Source organism: Acanthochromis polyacanthus, chromosome 13 (assembly GCF_021347895.1).
Source record: "Acanthochromis polyacanthus isolate Apoly-LR-REF ecotype Palm Island chromosome 13, KAUST_Apoly_ChrSc, whole genome shotgun sequence".
NCBI classification, from domain to species: Eukaryota; Metazoa; Chordata; class Actinopteri; family Pomacentridae; genus Acanthochromis; species Acanthochromis polyacanthus.
In genome coordinates, this window is record NC_067125.1 from 13,112,788 (window position 1) to 13,131,539 (window position 18,752).

The window sequence follows — 18,752 nt, forward strand, 5'->3', positions numbered from 1 at the left end:
TAAAAAATAAATATTGTGTTGAAAGTGGAGATTCTGCGAGTTGATCTCCAGGATAGGGATCAAGACAGTTTTTATTGATATGACATCAGCTCTTTGCCAAGCTTGACCCACTTTTTGTATTTGCTCTGACACATGCCAGAGTGAGATGGCACCAGATGCCCCAGAACACTAAGATCCACACAGTTCAGCTCTGGCTGGAGGACATTAAGCATCATAGAAGTCTCTGTCATGACGACCTAAGCAAACAAAACTCCCACAATGCTCTCATCTTGCCAACATGGAGCTGCCCATAGACTGGGGGACTCCCTCCTGAGGTGACTGCAGTGTGAAACCATCTGGTGGCACAATTAGGTACTACAGCTACTGTACAAGACGTGGTCTGACATACATGTGGAGAGTATAGCATTTTGTTGCCTTTTGGAGCTTGTGGAGCAGACATAAGAATGCATCTTAATGTATTGTAGAGAAAATCAATTTTCAAGCACAAACTGATTTAAATAACTTTAATATGCACTAGTCATTGATTAAACAATAACAAATTCATCTCAATGCATCGAAATTTCATGTTTAACTTTTAGTTGTCCATGAAAATGACCCCTTCCTGTCTTTAAATGGCTTCGATGTAAGTCTACACTAACTGTGCTTCTGCCAGAATGTGCAGATCTATGAAGCCATTACCTTTCTCTCCACACACGACTCCCTTATCAGTGCAGCTCAGCTCACCCCCAACTCTGCTCAAACACTTTAAAACTCTACACAACATGATGGTAAGTTGTAAATTTTGGAGTAATTCAGCCATACATGTTTGAAGCAGAGTAATGCTACAGGCAGCACCGCCCTACAAGGCAACGGGATTTGTTATTTTGTTTTAATTACATATGAAACCCACAAATTTTGAATTTGTCATCGGTACATTGCAGTTTTAAGGTGGAAATGCTCTGCCATGACACTGACGGCTTATTTCCCTCATGAAAGGTCTGCTAGCATACACATAAATCACTGTGCAGACATGTTTACATGGTAAAAAAGAATTAGATTTTTACTCGATGGAGTTTTTAAATGCTACTCTTTTAGCATGTAATGAAGGCTTTCTCCTTTTCATCCATTGTAAAAAATCTAAATGGAAGCTTTTCTAGGTGTAAGCTCTCTGTGTATGAGTATATGTTCATTGTATGCTGGATTACACAAGCACCATAGTAAAAGGCCACAAAGGGAAGCCTTTCAAAGTCTCTGAAGGGGGAAAAATGAGCAACAATAATTTCACCTTAACCCTGAGTTCATCACTTGAATATACCAAAGGATTCATCAGCCATGGTAGGATTTATGAAAAGGGTATAGAACATTTCTAGATAAGAGCATCTGCTAAATGGATGCAATTTAATATAGCAACAAAGGTCTTTTACAGCAGAACCACAGCTATGAATCAGCTGAAGTCTACAGTAAAAGGGTGACTTTGGTTACATGGATGCCAGCAAAATCAGAATCGATGTAAACTTAAACTGCCATTTAATCTGTGCAAACTGCAACTCAACAAATAAAATAGCAACAAAGGCCTTGACAGAAAATTGCTGTGCAGCTGCAGATGTGGAGGAAAAGTAAAGATTCAAACCGCAGTGACTGCTGTGGTGTCAGGTCAGGCCCAGTCAGCAGAATTTTCACAGCATGTATTGAAGATGGACCACAGGAGGGCAGCAGAGACTCTAAGCAGCAGCTTTGGAGTTTGGTTTAGGAGTTTAAACATTTTACTGTTCAGCCCTTCACTGCAAATCTTCCTAGTGTTTGCACATGGACTGATGACATGTTGAAAGTCAGCAAGGCAAATTCAACTCGTCAAAAGATCATAAAACATTTTGAATTTCAGATTTCTTGCGTCATCAGCAGAGTCTGCAAAAACACATTTTTCATGATTTCTCGAATCGGAGCATAACGTAAATCAAACTTGTTAAAAATGATTTTACACTCAGCCTTGCATGTTGCTTTTGGACCATTATGTGCTGAAGATGATTTGGTTGTTTTGTGGTTGAAAAGAACATGACTTGACTTTGCCACAAATTGTGCAAAAATGAGCATTTTCATAAGAGTTGCAAAAGGCTTCTGGCTCATGTTGTTCTAACTGTTGGCTGTAAAAGCTCTAATGAATCAAACCCTGTTCCATCAGTACTGACGTTACTGCTGTAGACGTGCATTTCTACAGGCAAAATCTAACAGTTAGAGTTGTGAGCTGTGCTTCTTAAAATTTAAAGGAGAACATGTTTTATGTGATTACAAGTTCTTTCCAATTCATAATGTTTACACAATATTGTCTTTGAGAAAATGTACAGTCAATGTGTTTCATCCATCTCTCAATCTGCTTTTCATTTGGTATACTTGGTTTTTCTGCTACTAGCAGGGGGGGGCCAAAGTCAGATATTTTAATTAGTTTTTATTTATTTTGCATGTGTTAAAATGGATTTCTTTCAGTGTTGTTTTTGGTCACAGTCTGTTTCTTTTCCACACAGAGGTTGTGCATTTTAAAAATATCTTTTGCATGTTTTGAAATTAAATATGATGGAGAAAAGTATGCTCAGAAGCAAGCACGATGCTTTTAAACATTTTGGAGAATTTTCTGTTTACCTTTATAAATAAAAACACTGCATGAAAAGTCCTATTTGAAGAACCAACATGTAGTTACAGTTTTTGAGAAAAAACCTTTAATGCAATAGTCCTGCTTTGGTCCCTCTGATTGACCTTTTATTATATATAAGACTATAGATTTAGACTGTAAATGTATATAATTTATGATGTATTTACAACAATTCATCTTATCATTCCAGCAGTTTCTTTCGCTTCCAAACATGTGAATGCATCTTCTTAGTTTTCGACATCTACAGAATGGTTAAAATGGCACCAAACAGGCCATTTAAATATCAGTACTGAAGCTTTATATTAGTGTGTCAGCAGCATGTTACTGGTGTAACTGCGGTTAAACTTCTTTATATCCAGTTATATACACAGAGAGCACAGATAAACCTTAGGGGTCATGCTTTTATTAATGGAAGAGAAGATAGACAAAAAAACAAAGTTCTTATACACAAATCTGATTTTAATTTTTGGACTTTTTTCAGTTTTATACTGAGATTTTGAACAACTCAACAAGTATGTGAAATGAAATGTGCGAAGATTAAAAGTAAAAACTCTATGATGGAGCTGTTACAGACATCTGACATCTAAAAACATCTGAAATGTGACCCTTTCAGAAGCCAAAAATTTTTAAGATTAAACCATAAGTTTAGTCTATCAGTGTGTAGAACTTCAGAACCTTGTTCATATTATCCTTCGTGTAAAGTCTTCATCTCATAAGTAAGTAAAGGTGTCAAGCAAAATCGGACTTAAGTACACCACTTTAGTAAATGCACAGTTGTCTGACTATTTCTGGATTCTAATTTATCAATAAACTCATCTGTCATCTTGTCCTTTTTGTATTTTGTGATGCGCAGCTTCTGCAAGTCTTGAAAGAAGTAGAAATACATGGATATAGATTTTTACACGCAAAACATGCTTCCATGCTTTCTCCTGATATCGACAATTCCTGGCAACTCAGTGAGTGTGAAATGTGGGAAAAAACAGAGATGTTCCTGCTGGGTTAATTACCATAGTGCTCAGAATGGTCTCTCCCAGCTTGTAACCTTGCAGCTCCAAACTGCGCTCTCAGTCAACACTCCTGCCTAAAATGACTTCATTACCTCGTCCGTACGTCGACCATAAAACCAGAGCAACACAAATTTTTTGAGTCTCCCTCCAAAAAGAGCGTGGCCTCCGCTGGAAAAGTCGGCTCAAGTTGCCCCTCGGAGGAATGCTGTTGGTCCCGTAAAGCTCCCCAGTGGCCAATCAAGTGTAATTGTAGCCTGGATTTACCGCGGCACCACCCTTGCCAGTCTAGGCATCCTGGCTGGCGGCCATTTTATTTTGCCAAGGCCTGAAGTCCACCCCTGCAATTTCAGCTCCCCTTTCCGCAAGCTCTCTCATTGGAAATGTCTTACATGCGTCTGCTAAAACGGGCTGAGAAAGGGCTTTGATGGTGTTATTTTGGGAGGCCTTGCAGAATGCGTGGGACTGAGCTGTGCCACTCACCTCATTGTGCTGCATCAGGAGAAGAGTTTAGCTGAGATTTCTCTCCGGGAACTCTGTCGAGGAAATCATTTGCTCATTGTCAGAACTTTTGGTTAATTAATGTTGGAATAAAAAACATTTGTACGTCAACCACATACTTAGTGACACTATGGAGCACGTCTTGAGAAATAAGTCATTTTCTATGTTGCCTCAGGTTGTAGTTTCACCTCTTTGTTTTTGGGATTATCTGTAAATCAGCTTGCTGCATCCTAAAGGCTCCCGGCATGAAAGTTGTGTCCCTGATTCCAGTTTTACATCTGCACTGAGTTTGAAATTGCAGCATTATATTGAATATATCATCCATATAGATTATCATTGGCGCAAACACGTCACATGACTAAACTGTCCGAATGTCATTTCTTTCAGTTTTTTTTTTTTTTTTTTTTTTTGGCCGTCCTTGGCTCTCTAGAAACCCCTCCCTAATTCCATAGTACTGTCTGAGGCTTCCCTCGGATTTGCAAGTGGTATGAGTCACAATAACCATTTAAAAGGCTTTCTCATTAACCAGAACTCCCATCTCCATGTGTTTAAACTAGGCCACGACAATTCATGTAGTGTTAAGTCTGTGAAATGCATGTCATGCTGCTCTCTTGCTGTGTCCTGGTTTTGCTTATGCCCGGTCCATGTTTTACGGCACCCACATTTATGCCGGAGGAAGAGAGCACTCCTTCACCAGAACCACAGGTTGACTTGAAGCTGGCCACAGTAAGTACATAATTGGATGAGTTTGCATTACAGATGTTTGCGAGTGGACTGAATGTGACTTAATTCTCTTGTACAATGCAAAATTGTGCCAATTTAAAGGTGTTTCTGGAGGGAGTTCAGCTACCTTGCAAGGTTACATTCTTGGCTGCATGTATGTTGAGATAGTGTTTTTATTACATTTGTCTTTGTGTGGGTGGGGGGCGGAGGTAAGTAGCTGCACTGCCCTCTGAGTCTTTGTTGTTGTTATATTGCATGCTAAAGCAGATTCTTTCAGCATCTTTATTGTATCTTTCCTCATGCCAGCTTTCTTTTCTTCTTTTTTATCCATCTTTTATTGTTAGCTGCTTGCTAAGTTTTCATTCCGTTTATTGCTATGAATAGATTTTTGTTGCAGAATTTGACGCATCATGCTATATTCAAGAGCAGTAGTTTTGGACATTTATGCAGAAGTTTGGTTTCCCCACAACTATTATATAAAGTTTAAAAGTAGCGCAACATTTACATGCATGCTGTGATGCAGGAATTGCAGAGGAGTGACTGATCTGCCTGGCTGTTTAGTGTGAAATGGTGTCTGATGTGGCTTTTCAATCTGCTGATAGGACTACCTTCAGCAGTACTACAACCTGCAAAAAGATCCCTTGGGGCGCATTAAAAGGAGCAGGCCCTCCTTTACCACCAAAGTGAAAGACATGCAGATTTTCTTTGGGCTGAATGCAACAGGCATGTTAGACTCTGACACCCTGGAGGTGATGAGGAACCCGAGATGTGGCGTTCCAGATGTGGAGGAGTACAGTCACATCCAGGGAACACGATGGAATAAGAATGTCATCACCTACAGGTACCGACTGTGCTCTGAATGTTTTATGACCAGTCTGCTGTCAGTGATTTTAGGTTTAAAGCGGGGTTAGGTTACAATCTGTATGTAATTCAAATGGTAAAGGAATGTCTAACCTTGAATGAACTTGCAAAAAAAAACCAAAAAAAAAAACACCAGTCTCGTTGTCCCTAATATGCAAACCCAGCCAATACGTGAGAAACATTTTGAAGCCAGCAGGCAATAAAACCTTTGGCAGACATAAGGAACAGCTACTGTCACAAATCATTATGGCTAACATTATGGGTTTGGGACTCCTGCCTCTGAGAGTTATTATGGGCTTGTTCCAGTGCCAAGTTGACCATACATGCATGAACTTACGTAACACTGTCTGAGACGTCCTGATCCATTTTGATGCAAGTTCTGTTTGAGGCATGCCTGAGGCTGGATTACATGCAGGACAAATGTATAATTAAGGAGAGAACTAAGACAGGCAGCTATTGTTATTGTTTTAAAATGTAAGAGTTATTTTTCATAGGGCAGCAAAAATGGCACATGTTTTGGTAACTATGGGCTTGAGGTTGCTGCTATTCTTGAAAAAGTACAAACGCTGGTATGATGTTGTGGTATGAATCCTTTTTATTAGGTTTCTATTTATTCAGAACAATGCTGTGTGTGAATATTTAGCGGCTAACTTGCAGCTGTTGTCGTTGCAGCATTGGCAGGTACACCAGAGATTTGCCTCGCAGCACTGTGGACTCTCTGATTGAGTCAGCATTCAGCGTTTGGGCCAGAGCCAGCGGTCTGACGTTTGTCAGGTCACACACCCGCAGCGCTGACATCATGGTGGAGTTTGTGACCCACGGTGGGCTCTAGTTTTGTTTGATAAAGTACAGAAACCGAAGATGACAGAAAGAAAATTAGTTCCCAGCAGATATATATTACTGTATTATGTAAATAAACTGTGCAGCGGCTCTCCACGTGTGGACCTCCAGCTGTAATTTAACTGCTAACCAACGTAGTGTCATCATCTGGCCGCTGAACTCGCCAAACTCATTAAGATGAGGTGAACAGCGGCCTGTAATTTCCCTTTGGCATGAAAGAAAATGGTTTTCTCTGTGGTTTCTGTTTCATGTTTGGCCTGGATTACATTGTGCAGAGCATGGTGATTTGTATCCATTTGACGGACCCAGAGGCACACTGGCTCATGCTTTCGGTCCAGGCTTGGGTGTCGGAGGGGACACACACTTTGATGACGATGAGCGCTGGACAGCAGGAGAAACAGGTGCTGAGCCGAGGCACATCGGAAGGTGTTGCACTAAAAATACTACAAAGGGCAATAACATCTATCTGAATTTACTTTACTTTGTGCCGTTGCAGGTTTTAATCTGTTTGTGGTGGCAGCTCATGAGTTTGGCCACGCTTTGGGCCTTAAGCACTCCAGAAACCCAGGATCACTGATGTACCCGACATATACGTCCTTACATCCTGCCAACCTGTTATCCAGAGAAGATGTAGTCAATATCAACGCACTTTACAGTAAACACATTTGGAATTTAGTTACATTTTTGAGTCCTACATAGTATATATACAAATCCCCACTAAGTGAGTCATACCCTGTACTGCTATGTGTTAGGTCCTGTCAGAGGGCATCCAAATTACGCTTTGAGAGGCTCTCAGATGAACCCCTGGATGTCCGGCTCCCTGTTTCCCCGACGCCTGCAGGACAAATGTGCTCCAGACATGACCTTCGATGCGGTGTCCACTCTTGGAGATGCCACCTTCTTTTTCAGAGACAGGCATGTTGATAACATTTGATTCACACTCACCACACAACAGTGCATTTAATTAAATGCAAAGTATTTTAAAAGATCTAATTTACTGATTTAGAGAAGTCTTTTAAGTTACATTGTTGTGATGAGTTGTGTCGACAAAATATTGTTGGCAATTACACCAACTTGATATTGTGTGCAGTTTCTACAGAAATGTCTGTTAATTGATTAAAAACAAAAATCAAATAGTAATTTAATTCCATTGGTTTGATGACTTATTTCTTGTTCATACTGAGATCAAAATTTGAAATCCTACAGAACTTGTGTTTATGCTGCAGAATATTGTAAAGGAATAATTAGTTCCTTCAATTTAATACAACTTGTTGGTTGAAAATAGTTTCATTTAAAGCTTTCGTAACTGAAAAAGACTGATGCAAACTGTTGTGTTAAGTTGTTTTGTTAAGCCTAAACATTTGTTTTTCAACTGTAATACAATCCAATACAATGTTATTGGATTGTATTACAGCTATTACAGCTGTAATACAGCTATGTGCTGAAAAGCTTCTACATTTTCAGGTTTTGCTGTCAAAACTGTATTAACTGTTCTTCAGTCATAGTGGGTCACGTACTAAACTGCATTCAATTGTGTTTAATATTTTGTCCACTCCATTAAACTACATGAGGAGGGTGAAAAATTAAGACCACCTGTAAATGTGATGCAGTTCTGTAAGATTGTAGAGGGTTGTTAGATTTCACAGGTGCACCTAATACAACACATTTGGCATTAGAAAAACATTGTGTTGTTATTCAGCTGACAATGTTTCCCCCATTAGGTATCTCTGGATTAAACATAATGCACAATATGGCATCAAAGAAGGTCCCATCTCCAACTTTATGCCCAAGATTGAAACCAGCATTGATGCTGCCTTCTGGGTACCTCGCAGATCCACCGCTTACCTTATTCATGGTAACTATTTATTGCTGCAGTAGCTGCCAATATAATTATCTAATCTGTGTGTCATCATAATAACACAATATGCCAATATCTCTACACAATCAAACAATTAATCATCCTGTGGCTCTACACCCAAAAATTGTACACAAGTATTTATTTTGACATTAGTTAACGGCTCTATAATTTCAAAACACGAGCAAATTAAGCCGTCAAGTAGCTGATGAAATGCAATCATGAGTTTTCGTGCATATTTTATGTACCAGCTGACAAGTGAGATATTCAGTGTCTGATGTAACAAGATGTCTTTCCTTTGAAAGAATCCATGTTCTGGACAGTGAAAGGCTCTCTGGTGAAGGGAAAGCCCAGAGCACTCAGTCACTTTGGATTTCCAGCCTGGGTTCAAGACGTGGATGCAGCGGTGCACATGCCAAAAACAGGACGCACCCTCTTCTTCATGCATGACATTTACTGGAGGTAAGGCAACAAATAAGCAACATTCACCCAATCACAATCACTTAAATAGAGTCCCTACTGCACTTTGCTTCGCATGCACGTTCACACATCAAGGCATCGTACTTAATTTGAAGCTATTTGAACCAACAGTGTTGCATCACAAGATTATAATATTTTGCCCAGAGCACTGTTTTTTTCATTTATGAGCATTGGGAAGCAGAGATGTAATAAATGCTTCTATGTGAGGACTACAGATTGGATTAAATTAAATTATACACTTCTTCTCTTATTTTAGCCTCAATGAAGTGCTGTTTAAGAGGTATGCTGAGTTAAATAGAAACATAAAAGCACAGTGCAGCCAAATCACAAAGCACATGTAGATACGGACATTGAAAAAGTTGACTCAGATGTGACTAAAAGATTTCCTCTTTCATTTGGACCTCACATGGAGAGCAAAGGGCTCAATTTGGCCTCTGAGGTTTGATGATCTTTAAGTTGCCAGCTCTGGACGACAAACAGATGATCGTGAGTCACGACTTGCTGACAAACAGCATTGTGTCGTTTTCAGTTACAATGAAAACCGAAAGGTGATGGACTTTGGTTACCCGAAGTACATCAGCGAGAGGTTTCCCGGAGTCAACGCTACGATAAACGCAGCCATTCATAAAGAGGGTGAGCAAATGTGACCAATTGTTCAGCTTGTTCGCAGTTTATTTTCATTCAAATTTGTCTTAAAAGTGAAAATGTTCCACAACAAACCACATATAGTATTGCAGCTATCAACAGTTCTCAAACTGAGTGATAATGTTGTCTTGATTTTGGATGTAGAACTTCTGTCTGTGGCTTGAGGGGTTTTTGCAAGTTGCATTGTTATTAGCTGCACAGGAATGCTAATCTACATGCAATATAAGCCGTGTGGAGTGGAGTTATTACAGAACATGTGGTTCCCCTCCATGATTTAAACCATATAATTTTACCACTTAAAACCCTTCGTATGATATACTGTAATTTCAGAAAGATACTCATCATGGCAATCATCATCATCATCATCATCAAGAAATCGTAAAACAATTCTAGACAACACAGCATAAGAAAGGAGAAATATTTGAACCATTTCGTTTGCTTCTTAAAGTTTGTACTGTGTTCTTTTCTTTTTTTTTAGGTTTCATCTACTTCTTTTTGGGACCACAAGTCTACAAATATGACTACAGCCAGAAACACGTAGTGGGAGTCGAGACAGCAAATTCCTGGCTTGGCTGTTGAAATACTGGATGAAATCCGCACAACAAGGAATTTACCTGAAAACCTTGATTAAATTAAACAACACAAAGTGAAACACACTGTACTTCTCTGTTTTGACTGGAGCTTTATTTATCAGTAGTCACATCTTATCAAAATAAAGAATTACAAATTAAAAACTGATGATGCATGTTTGTGGTTTTTGTATGCTCCTTGTGTTTTTTTGTTAATCAGCCTCTGTGGTTTGTCTAATTGAAATCTTACTTAGAAATCTAGTGTCGAGTGAAATACAGATAAGGCTGAGCATAAATTAGGTTTGCCTCACAAATGTCGGCAGGTTTTGACTTGACTGAGATTTAAAAAAAGAGAAGAAAAACAACACTTCTTCCTTCTGTACTCTGAAGCACACTGTACAAAGACGTCTCTCAGCATTACAGACAAACAGCCCAGACGTATGTAGACATTTCATTGGGAGGTTTTAACCACAAAACCTCCATAAAATTGGGGCAGATAGACCAGGCTGCAACAAACAGGACTGAGCACTTTTGTGCCATGTGATTGCCCAACAACCTCAAGAATACTCCCATATAAAAAATGTGAAGCCTGGTGGAAATGAGCATTTAAAACATGGAGTTGTTGTGGATGTGGATACCCGTTTTGGGCTCTCTGTTGTTTGTGGAAATCTCGCGGACTCTACCCATTGATGAGGACCAGCAACTGAGGCGTGAGGACATGGAGCTGGCTGAGGTTCGTGGGCGGATAAAAAGTCTTGTAAAGTTTAGATAAGAACCAAATAAATTAGGGTCAAGTATCCCATTAGAAATCTTGGTGATTGTACAAATTGTACTTCATGTTTGTTGTGCAGATTCCAGATTAAATGGTGACATTGTGTGTATTTGGTTTGCAGGTGTTTTCTTACCTATATTACAAGTAGAAATGTACACATCCTATTGTTTATCTGGATCAAATGCTATTGTTTTACCCTGTAAATGCTTGGTTTTGATGGGTAAATCTATAATTTGTCCACTATAATCATACGAGGAATCTGGATTCTGCAAAAGAAACTGTTAACAGGACATAAAGTCTTTCGGCTGAAAGTGTGGCAGAGAAAAAATAGATAATACTGAAGCAGCCCTTTCCTAACTTATCTTCAATCTTGTTGCAATCAGTATACTGTGTATTTATGAGTAAGAGCATGAGGGAACTGAAGCAACATAATTTAGAGGATGAAGTTTAGGGGAATTACTTGTTTTAAATAAGGAAGAAACTCCACTTTATTACACATAAACCACCTCATATTCTGAAACTGTAACATACTAGAGAAAACAACATTAAAAGCTATTTGGAGACACATTTTAGACATCTTGCTCTAAGCATCATCATATCAACAGGGCTACCTGAACAGGTTCTATGGTCTGAACGTCAGAGACCACAGAGCTCGATCAAGAAGGATCAGGTCTGCACCAGCAATGGAGGAGAAAATCAGAGAAATGCAACACTTCTTTGGTCTGAGAGAAACAGGAAACCTGGACTCTAACACCCTGGATGTGATGAAGGAGCCAAGGTGTGGCGTTCCAGATGTGGACAACTTCAGCTTTTACCCCAGTAAACCTAAATGGAAGAAGCACACCATCACATACACGTGAGATCACAATTTATGGAATGTTTTTAAAGGATTCTTTTGTTCCTGTAGATAGATTTTTGTAGCCAACAGAGGATGTGTTAAAGTATTTGTAGCAGCAGATGTAGAACTTGTTGCTCCTGATGCTTCATGTTTTTGAGTCCATTTCTGTCACTGGAATTCAGGATTACCAAATATACTCCAGACATGAAGCGAGAGGATGTGGAAAAGTCCTTTCGTTTTGCCCTGAAGATGTGGAGCGATGCGGCTCCACTGAAGTTCATCAAAGTCAACCATGGCAAAGCTGATATAGTCTTCTCCTTCGCACGCAGAAGTAAGTCTGAAAACACGTCGGGGTAGTTTCTTATCTTGGCTTTCTAATTGGGGTTAATTAACAGCAGAGATTCATTCATTGTCTTCCTGCCGTAGCTCATGGAGATTTCTTCCCCTTTGATGGACCCCGGGGTGTGTTGGCTCATGCCTTTCAGCCAGGAGAGGGGTTGGGTGGAGACGTGCACTTTGATGAGGATGAAACGTGGACAGCAGGGAGGCAAGGTCTGTCAGTCACAACATGTTTAACACTGTAACACGAAAGACACAAGATGACCTCAGCCAAGAATTTAGCTATTGCAAAGCTATTGCAAAGCAGCACAATCTATGTTCCTAATGTTTTAGATCACTTGAATTCATATTTTCTTGCCTGTTAAATAAACAAAATGTGTATCATTTATGTAAATCAACAATGTCCAGACAGCTTTGTGTAGCTCTTTGTGGGTTAAAACCTCAGACCACACCCCAAGCAGTAATGCAATAGCAGGTGTTGACTCCTGGTAGGTGATGATGAGCTCCGACTGATAAAGCTGCGCTCAGGAGTACAAATAACACTTTGAAAGCCACAGACATTCTCAGACAAAACAGTGGTTCTTCAATATTTCTTCAGAAGACTCTCAGGTTCTTCAGAAATGGCTCTTCATTTACTTAATGTGTTTTTTTAAATTTGAAGCACCAGAGGTTCTTATGGTGGCATATAATTGGGCAGGAAATTTGAGTTGCAACTATTTCTATAATTGATTAATCATATTATTTTCTCAGTTCATCAATTAGATATCAGAAATCTGTGGTAAAAGTCCATCCCAGTTTACCCAAATCCCAAGTTGGATCTCGAAATATGTTGTTCTGTCTGACCAACAGTCAAGAACCCAAAATATTAAATGTATTACAATGGAGGCCCAGATATGCTCCAAATTCTTACATTTATAATTCATACATAAAAGTTCTAGTCATCAGTGTGTTTTAAGCTGTCAAAAGCGTTCAGTGATTTGGATTTTTTGTTTGGATTCACAAGTTTATTTCAGGTTTCAGGGCTTTATGTTTCCTCCAACAGTGACTGATTTTGTGTATCTCTGAAGCTCACATTTTCAATACCTAAAAAGGAACATGGTGAACAGCTTTGTTCATGTGCTGAACTGCATTTAATAGATTGATTATTTTTAAAATAAAACACTTAAATTTTTTTTGAAAGACGTTCTTTACTGAAACAACTGAGTGCACAAAGAACTATCCTGAAAATGGTTCCTTAAAGAACTTAATTTTGCTAAAGTCCTTTGAAACACCATTCATAGAGCCTAAAGGAACAACCCTTCCTCTACCAAATTACATTCCTATACAACTAAACTGCATTCTAAATTAGATTTTTGAAGGGATTGTATTTTACTTGGAAAAAAATTAAATCTGTGGTGGGAAAGGTGGCCAGTTTGAAACAGCAACAAAGTGTGTGTTGGTGACATAAACCAGTAACTAGATTTTCACTCTGAAGGTTTTTACTCGCCTTCTGGTTGGGTTTAGGCACAAAGATTACATGGTTAGGTTTAGGAAATTATCACTTTAAGTTAGAAGCATTTACAAGTTTGGTTAAGGTTAGGCACCCAAATTACTTGGTTAGGATTCGGTAAAATGTCGTGATTTGGGTTATAACATGCCTTTTACTACATGTTTGAGGCTTCTCCTCCATTTTCTGGGTTTGCAGAGAGAAAAGTCCCACCCCATCTAATAATGGTTTGGTTGGCTGAGAAGGAGCCACAGCAGAGCAGTAAAATTCATTTGGGTGAATAAAATATGTTTCTCTGAAAATGCAATTTATAAGGTAGTTTAGCTGAATAGAAACGCCATTTTGTGGAAACTGGGTTAAAAGGAATATTTTTTTAATGTTTTTTGGGGCACCTTTGGGTGTTGTTTCAAGAACTGTTTGCAGAAATGTGCCTTCAAAAACACTCAGACGAAAAGGTTCTTTGAGGAATAAAAATTGGGTTCCTCAAAGGCATCGCCATAAACGACCATTTTTGCTTTCAGTTAGCGTCGTATTGTTCAGCAGCTTTCAGGGTCATTCTGAGCTGATTTTAATGAACTAATGAAATCATTTGCTCCTGTATTTCAGGTTACAGCCTGTTTGCTGTTGCAGCTCATGAGCTCGGTCACTCTCTGGGTTTGACTCATTCCAGAGACCCCTCTGCCATCATGTACCCCAACTACAGACATCAGAGCCGAACACAGTACTCTCTATCTGCAGACGACGTGCTGGGGATCCAAACGCTGTACGGTGAGGAACAAATTACACATATAAACAGTAGTTTCCCCTAAAATATGCAATTAAAACGGGTAAAAGATTGTTGCACATTGTGGTCAGTATATTTTATGTTATGATTTCACAGGCAAGCCTGGCAAAAAAGTGGCATCCCAAGTCTCTCCAAATAAATGTGACCCCAGCTTTTCTTTTGATGCAGCAACAATGATTAACAATGAGATTGTTTTCTTTAAAAACAAGTAAGTATGCTTAAAAATGAAGCACAAAACATTCTAAATATGTCCGAGCTGCCACTGACTCTTGGTCTTGCAATCCAGGTACATGTGGATGAGAACAACAAGGATGACCTACTGGAATCGCCTGACAGAGGGCCACAGCAGCACATATTTACCCAGCATCAGTTCTCACGTTGATGCTGCTTATGACATCCCTGCCAAAGGCGTGGCGTACATATTCACTGGTAGAGTAATGGGCAGTCTGCAAAGCATCACTTAGTCCTTGTCAGCATGACAAGGCTGGATTTCCAGTAGGAGAACACAATGTTGCACCCAAATTATAGCCTTGTGCAACTTAAGTGTCGCTGCTCATGCAAGAGGCTCATTGCTGTTGGCAGCGCTTGTGGTATGTTGCTGTTTTTCATAGTGTCCCGAAATGCAGTGACACGGCTGTGTTTTTCCAGGTCATAAGTACTGGGTGGTTCAACAGCTTAAGATGAAAAGTCGCGCTGGCTCCATCCACGAGTACGGCTTCTCCTCCAGAGTCAGGCAGGTTGATGCTGCCGTACATGTCAGTGAATACGGGAAGACTGTGTTCTTCATCGGAGAGTTTTATTACAGGTAACTTTATAAGGCGCCAGCTGCTTCACACAAAAAATAATTATCTGTTTGATCATGTCTTTTTACAGGATAAAAGACAAAAACACAAAAACAGTAACACCCAGTAATGAGCTGTTAAACTCTGCCACCTAGTGAGTTGTTTATTGCTGTCATTACTGTTTCAAGACTATATGAAACAAACAAATGTGAGGCCAGAAGAAACAATTGCTTTTATTGGTGCTTAACATACCAATCATTGCCTATTAGTAGAAGAGTTCCTCCATAAAATGTCAGAAAATAGCAACTGTCCCGCAGTTATTTTCCAAATCTCACACTGATGTCATCAGATTGTTCTGTCTAACAGTTCAAATCTTAATTATAATCACTGTACTGCAATGTAAGCCAGAAAAGTAAAATAAATCAGCAACTTCCCACAGTTCATAAGCTGGGGACAGAAAACAACATTTTTGCCTGAAAATGTCATCAATGAATCATCAGAAATAATAAGCTGACCAATTGTTTTTACTTTGAATTAACAAATACATGTGATAACTACAGTGTAAATATAATTACCATTCAAACACAGGGAATCAACATGTATGGCTATTTAAATATTAAATTAGACATTTACACTACAGTGAACCAGCATCACTTTCTATACTACACTCAACAAAAATATAAATGCAACACTTTTGTTTTTGCTCCCATTTTTTATGAGATGAACTCAAAGATCTAAAACTTTGTCCACATACATAATATCATCATTTCTCCCAAATATTGTTCACAAATCTGTCTAAATCTGTGATAGTGAGCACTTCTCCTTTGCTGAGATAATCCATCCCTCCTCACAGGTGTGCCATATCAAGATGCTGATTAGACACCATGATTAGTGCACAGGTGTGCCTTAGACTGCCCACAATAAAAGGCCACTCTGAAAGGTGCAGTTTTATCACACAGCACAATGCCACAGATGCAGCAAGATCTGAGGGAGCGTGCAATTGGCATGCTGACAGCAGGAATGTCAACCAGAGCTGTTACTCGTGTATTGAATGTTCATTTCTCTACCATAAGCCATCTCCAAAGGCGTTTCAGAGAATTTGGCAGTACATCCAACCAGCCTCACAACCGCAGACCACGTGTAACCACACCAGCCCAGGACCTCCATATCCAGCATGTTCACCTCCAAGATCGTCTGAGACCAGCCACTCAGACAGCTGCTGAAACAATGGGTTTGCATAACCAAAGAATTTCTGCACAAACTGTCAGAAACCGTCTCAGGGAAGCTCATCTGCATGCTCGTCATCCCCATTGGGGTCTCCTCCTGACTCCAGTTTGTCGTCGTAACCGACTTGAGTGGGCAAATGCTCACATTCGATGACGTCTGGCACGTTGGAGAGGTGTTCTCTTCACGGATGAATCCCGGTTTACACTGTTCAGGGCAGATGGCAGACAGCGTGTGTGGCGTCATGTGGGTGAGCGGTTTTCTGATGTCAATGTTGTGGATGGAGTGGCCCATGGTGGCGGTGGGGTTATGGTACGGGCAGGTGTCTGTTATTGACGAAGAACACAGGTGCATTTTATTGATGTCATTTTGAACGCACAGAGATACCGTGACGAGATCCTGAGGCCCATTGTTGTGCCATACATCCAAGAATATCACCTCATGTTGCAGCAGGATAATGCACGGCTCCATGTTGCAAGGATCTGTACACAATTCTTGGAAGCTGAAAACATCCCAGTTCTTCCATGGCCAGCATACTCACCGGACATGTCACCCATTGAGCATGTTTGGGATGCTCTGGATCGGCGTATACGACAGCGTGTACCAGTTCACGCCAATATCCAGCAACTTCGCACAGCCATTGAAGAGGAGTGGAACCCCCCAATAAAACAAAACTGCACCTTTCAGAGTGGCCTTTTATTATGGGCAGTCTAAGGCACACCTGTGCACTAATCATGGTGTCTAATCAGCATCTTGATATGGCACACCTGTGAGGTGGGATGGATTATCTCAGCAAAGGAGAAGTGCTCACTATCACAGATTTAGACAGATTTGTGAACAATATTTGAGAGAAATGGTGATATTGTGTATGTGGAAAAAGTTTTAGATCTTTGAGCTCATCCCATAAAAAATGGGAGCAAAAACAAAAGTGTTGCGTTTATATTTTTGTTGAGTGTAAAACAGCAAACCAATTCTAGCAATCATGGAAAGTACATTTACTCAAGTGTGTATGTAGGTACAATTCTGAAATAATTGCTTTATATTTCTATTTTGTGCTACTTTAGACTTCCACTTGGCTCAGTTTCAGAAGGAAATATTCTACTTCCTGCTCCACTATATGTATTTGACACTTTGCAGATTAATATTTTAATATGGCAATTTAAAAAAAAACAAAAAACATATGATTGATTAATCCAGTGCTTCAAACAGCAGTGTGTAGTCAGGGTCACATTTCAGATGTCTAAGTCTAACATGATGTGTTGCTTTCATTTCAGTATATACTCAGTGGTCCAATATCTCACCAAAAATCAAAGATCTGGAAAAACTCAAACAGATTTGTGAATTGGAACTCTCCTCTTCCTTCAGTCATGTCACAACCCTCTAGATTTAGTTGATGCCTCTGTGTTTAAAATTGTATATAAAGTACTTCAAACTAGCTCCACCTGCAGCAACTACAACAGTAACATGCTGCTGACACACTGAGGGGATGACATATAATAAATCAGTCAGAGGATCCAAATCGGTAGTTTGACTTTAAAATTGTTCTTAGCTTCATTTTTTTCATCCTAGGCTTTTACTTGTAAAGTATTTAGAATATCTAAATTTGTACAGTTTTTATATAAATACTTAAGTAAAGGATAAGAATACCACTTCTACCACTGAATTCCAGTATGGAAATCAAAAATATTGAACTACATGAAAACTTACTGACATTTCCACACTGAAACTGCTACTGAAAATGCATCTATCTGAATGATCTGACTGCAGGTACGATGAGCAGAAGAGACAGATGGACCCCGGCTTCCCCAGACTCATCCAAACCGACTGGCCTGGAATCCCCAGAAGAGTCGACGCTGCATTTAAGTTACATGGTAAAAACAGGCACTTTATGAACTCATGAACTTTGTATATTGTGGACCTGAGCTGCAGGATACAAATAGAAGCCAGCTGAAATAGAAGTTGTAATTTCTTGTTTTTACCATGTTTAGGTGGCAGACGGGTGGAGTTTACCGCACCGGACGCACTTTTATACGGAAAACACCATTTGCTTTAGAACAATGTGTTACTCGAGTAGAAATAGATTCACGGCTGAACTTTGTTGTCCACGTTCCACCTCGTGTATTTTGATCCAACACAAACAGCCACTATACTGTATGTGCAGGCATGTGAAATACAAGTGGTAAAAAGCTATTTTTAATGCGAGTGACTTTAAAATAAGCTTTGGTGTGATTTTCTGTTTACAGGTAGCATCTTCCTCCTCAGTGGGACAAAATCTTACCAGTACGACTTCAGACTGAAGCGGGTGGTGAAGGTGATTTCAGGAAACTCTTGGCTGGGATGCTGATCCCATAAAGTAGTGGACAACACAAAGATACCGTTTATAGAGTTTAAGCAAGCCCTTAGAAGGCTACACATGTAGTTGTGAA

The 18,752-nt window shown here is 39.6% G+C and overlaps 2 protein-coding genes across 2 annotated transcripts; both read left to right on the forward strand.

Annotated features, from left to right (window-relative positions):
• The first annotated feature begins 4,719 nt into the window (after nucleotides 1–4,719).
• mmp20b (matrix metallopeptidase 20b (enamelysin)) lies at nucleotides 4,720–10,220 on the forward strand. Its single transcript, XM_022199678.2, has 10 exons — nucleotides 4,720–4,854; nucleotides 5,454–5,692; nucleotides 6,385–6,533; nucleotides 6,828–6,953; nucleotides 7,049–7,207; nucleotides 7,305–7,467; nucleotides 8,274–8,407; nucleotides 8,713–8,869; nucleotides 9,417–9,520; nucleotides 10,011–10,220. The coding sequence occupies exons 1-10, from the start codon at nucleotides 4,720–4,722 to the stop codon at nucleotides 10,109–10,111; spliced, it is 1,467 nt and encodes a 488-aa protein (XP_022055370.1). The 3' UTR covers nucleotides 10,112–10,220.
• A 494-nt stretch (nucleotides 10,221–10,714) lies between these two features.
• mmp20a (matrix metallopeptidase 20a (enamelysin)) lies at nucleotides 10,715–18,752 on the forward strand. Its single transcript, XM_022199679.2, has 10 exons — nucleotides 10,715–10,834; nucleotides 11,479–11,729; nucleotides 11,894–12,042; nucleotides 12,138–12,263; nucleotides 14,143–14,304; nucleotides 14,417–14,528; nucleotides 14,607–14,749; nucleotides 14,969–15,125; nucleotides 18,094–18,197; nucleotides 18,570–18,752. Exons 1-10 carry the CDS (start codon nucleotides 10,715–10,717, stop codon nucleotides 18,668–18,670), a joined length of 1,425 nt encoding a protein of 474 aa, XP_022055371.1. The 3' UTR covers nucleotides 18,671–18,752.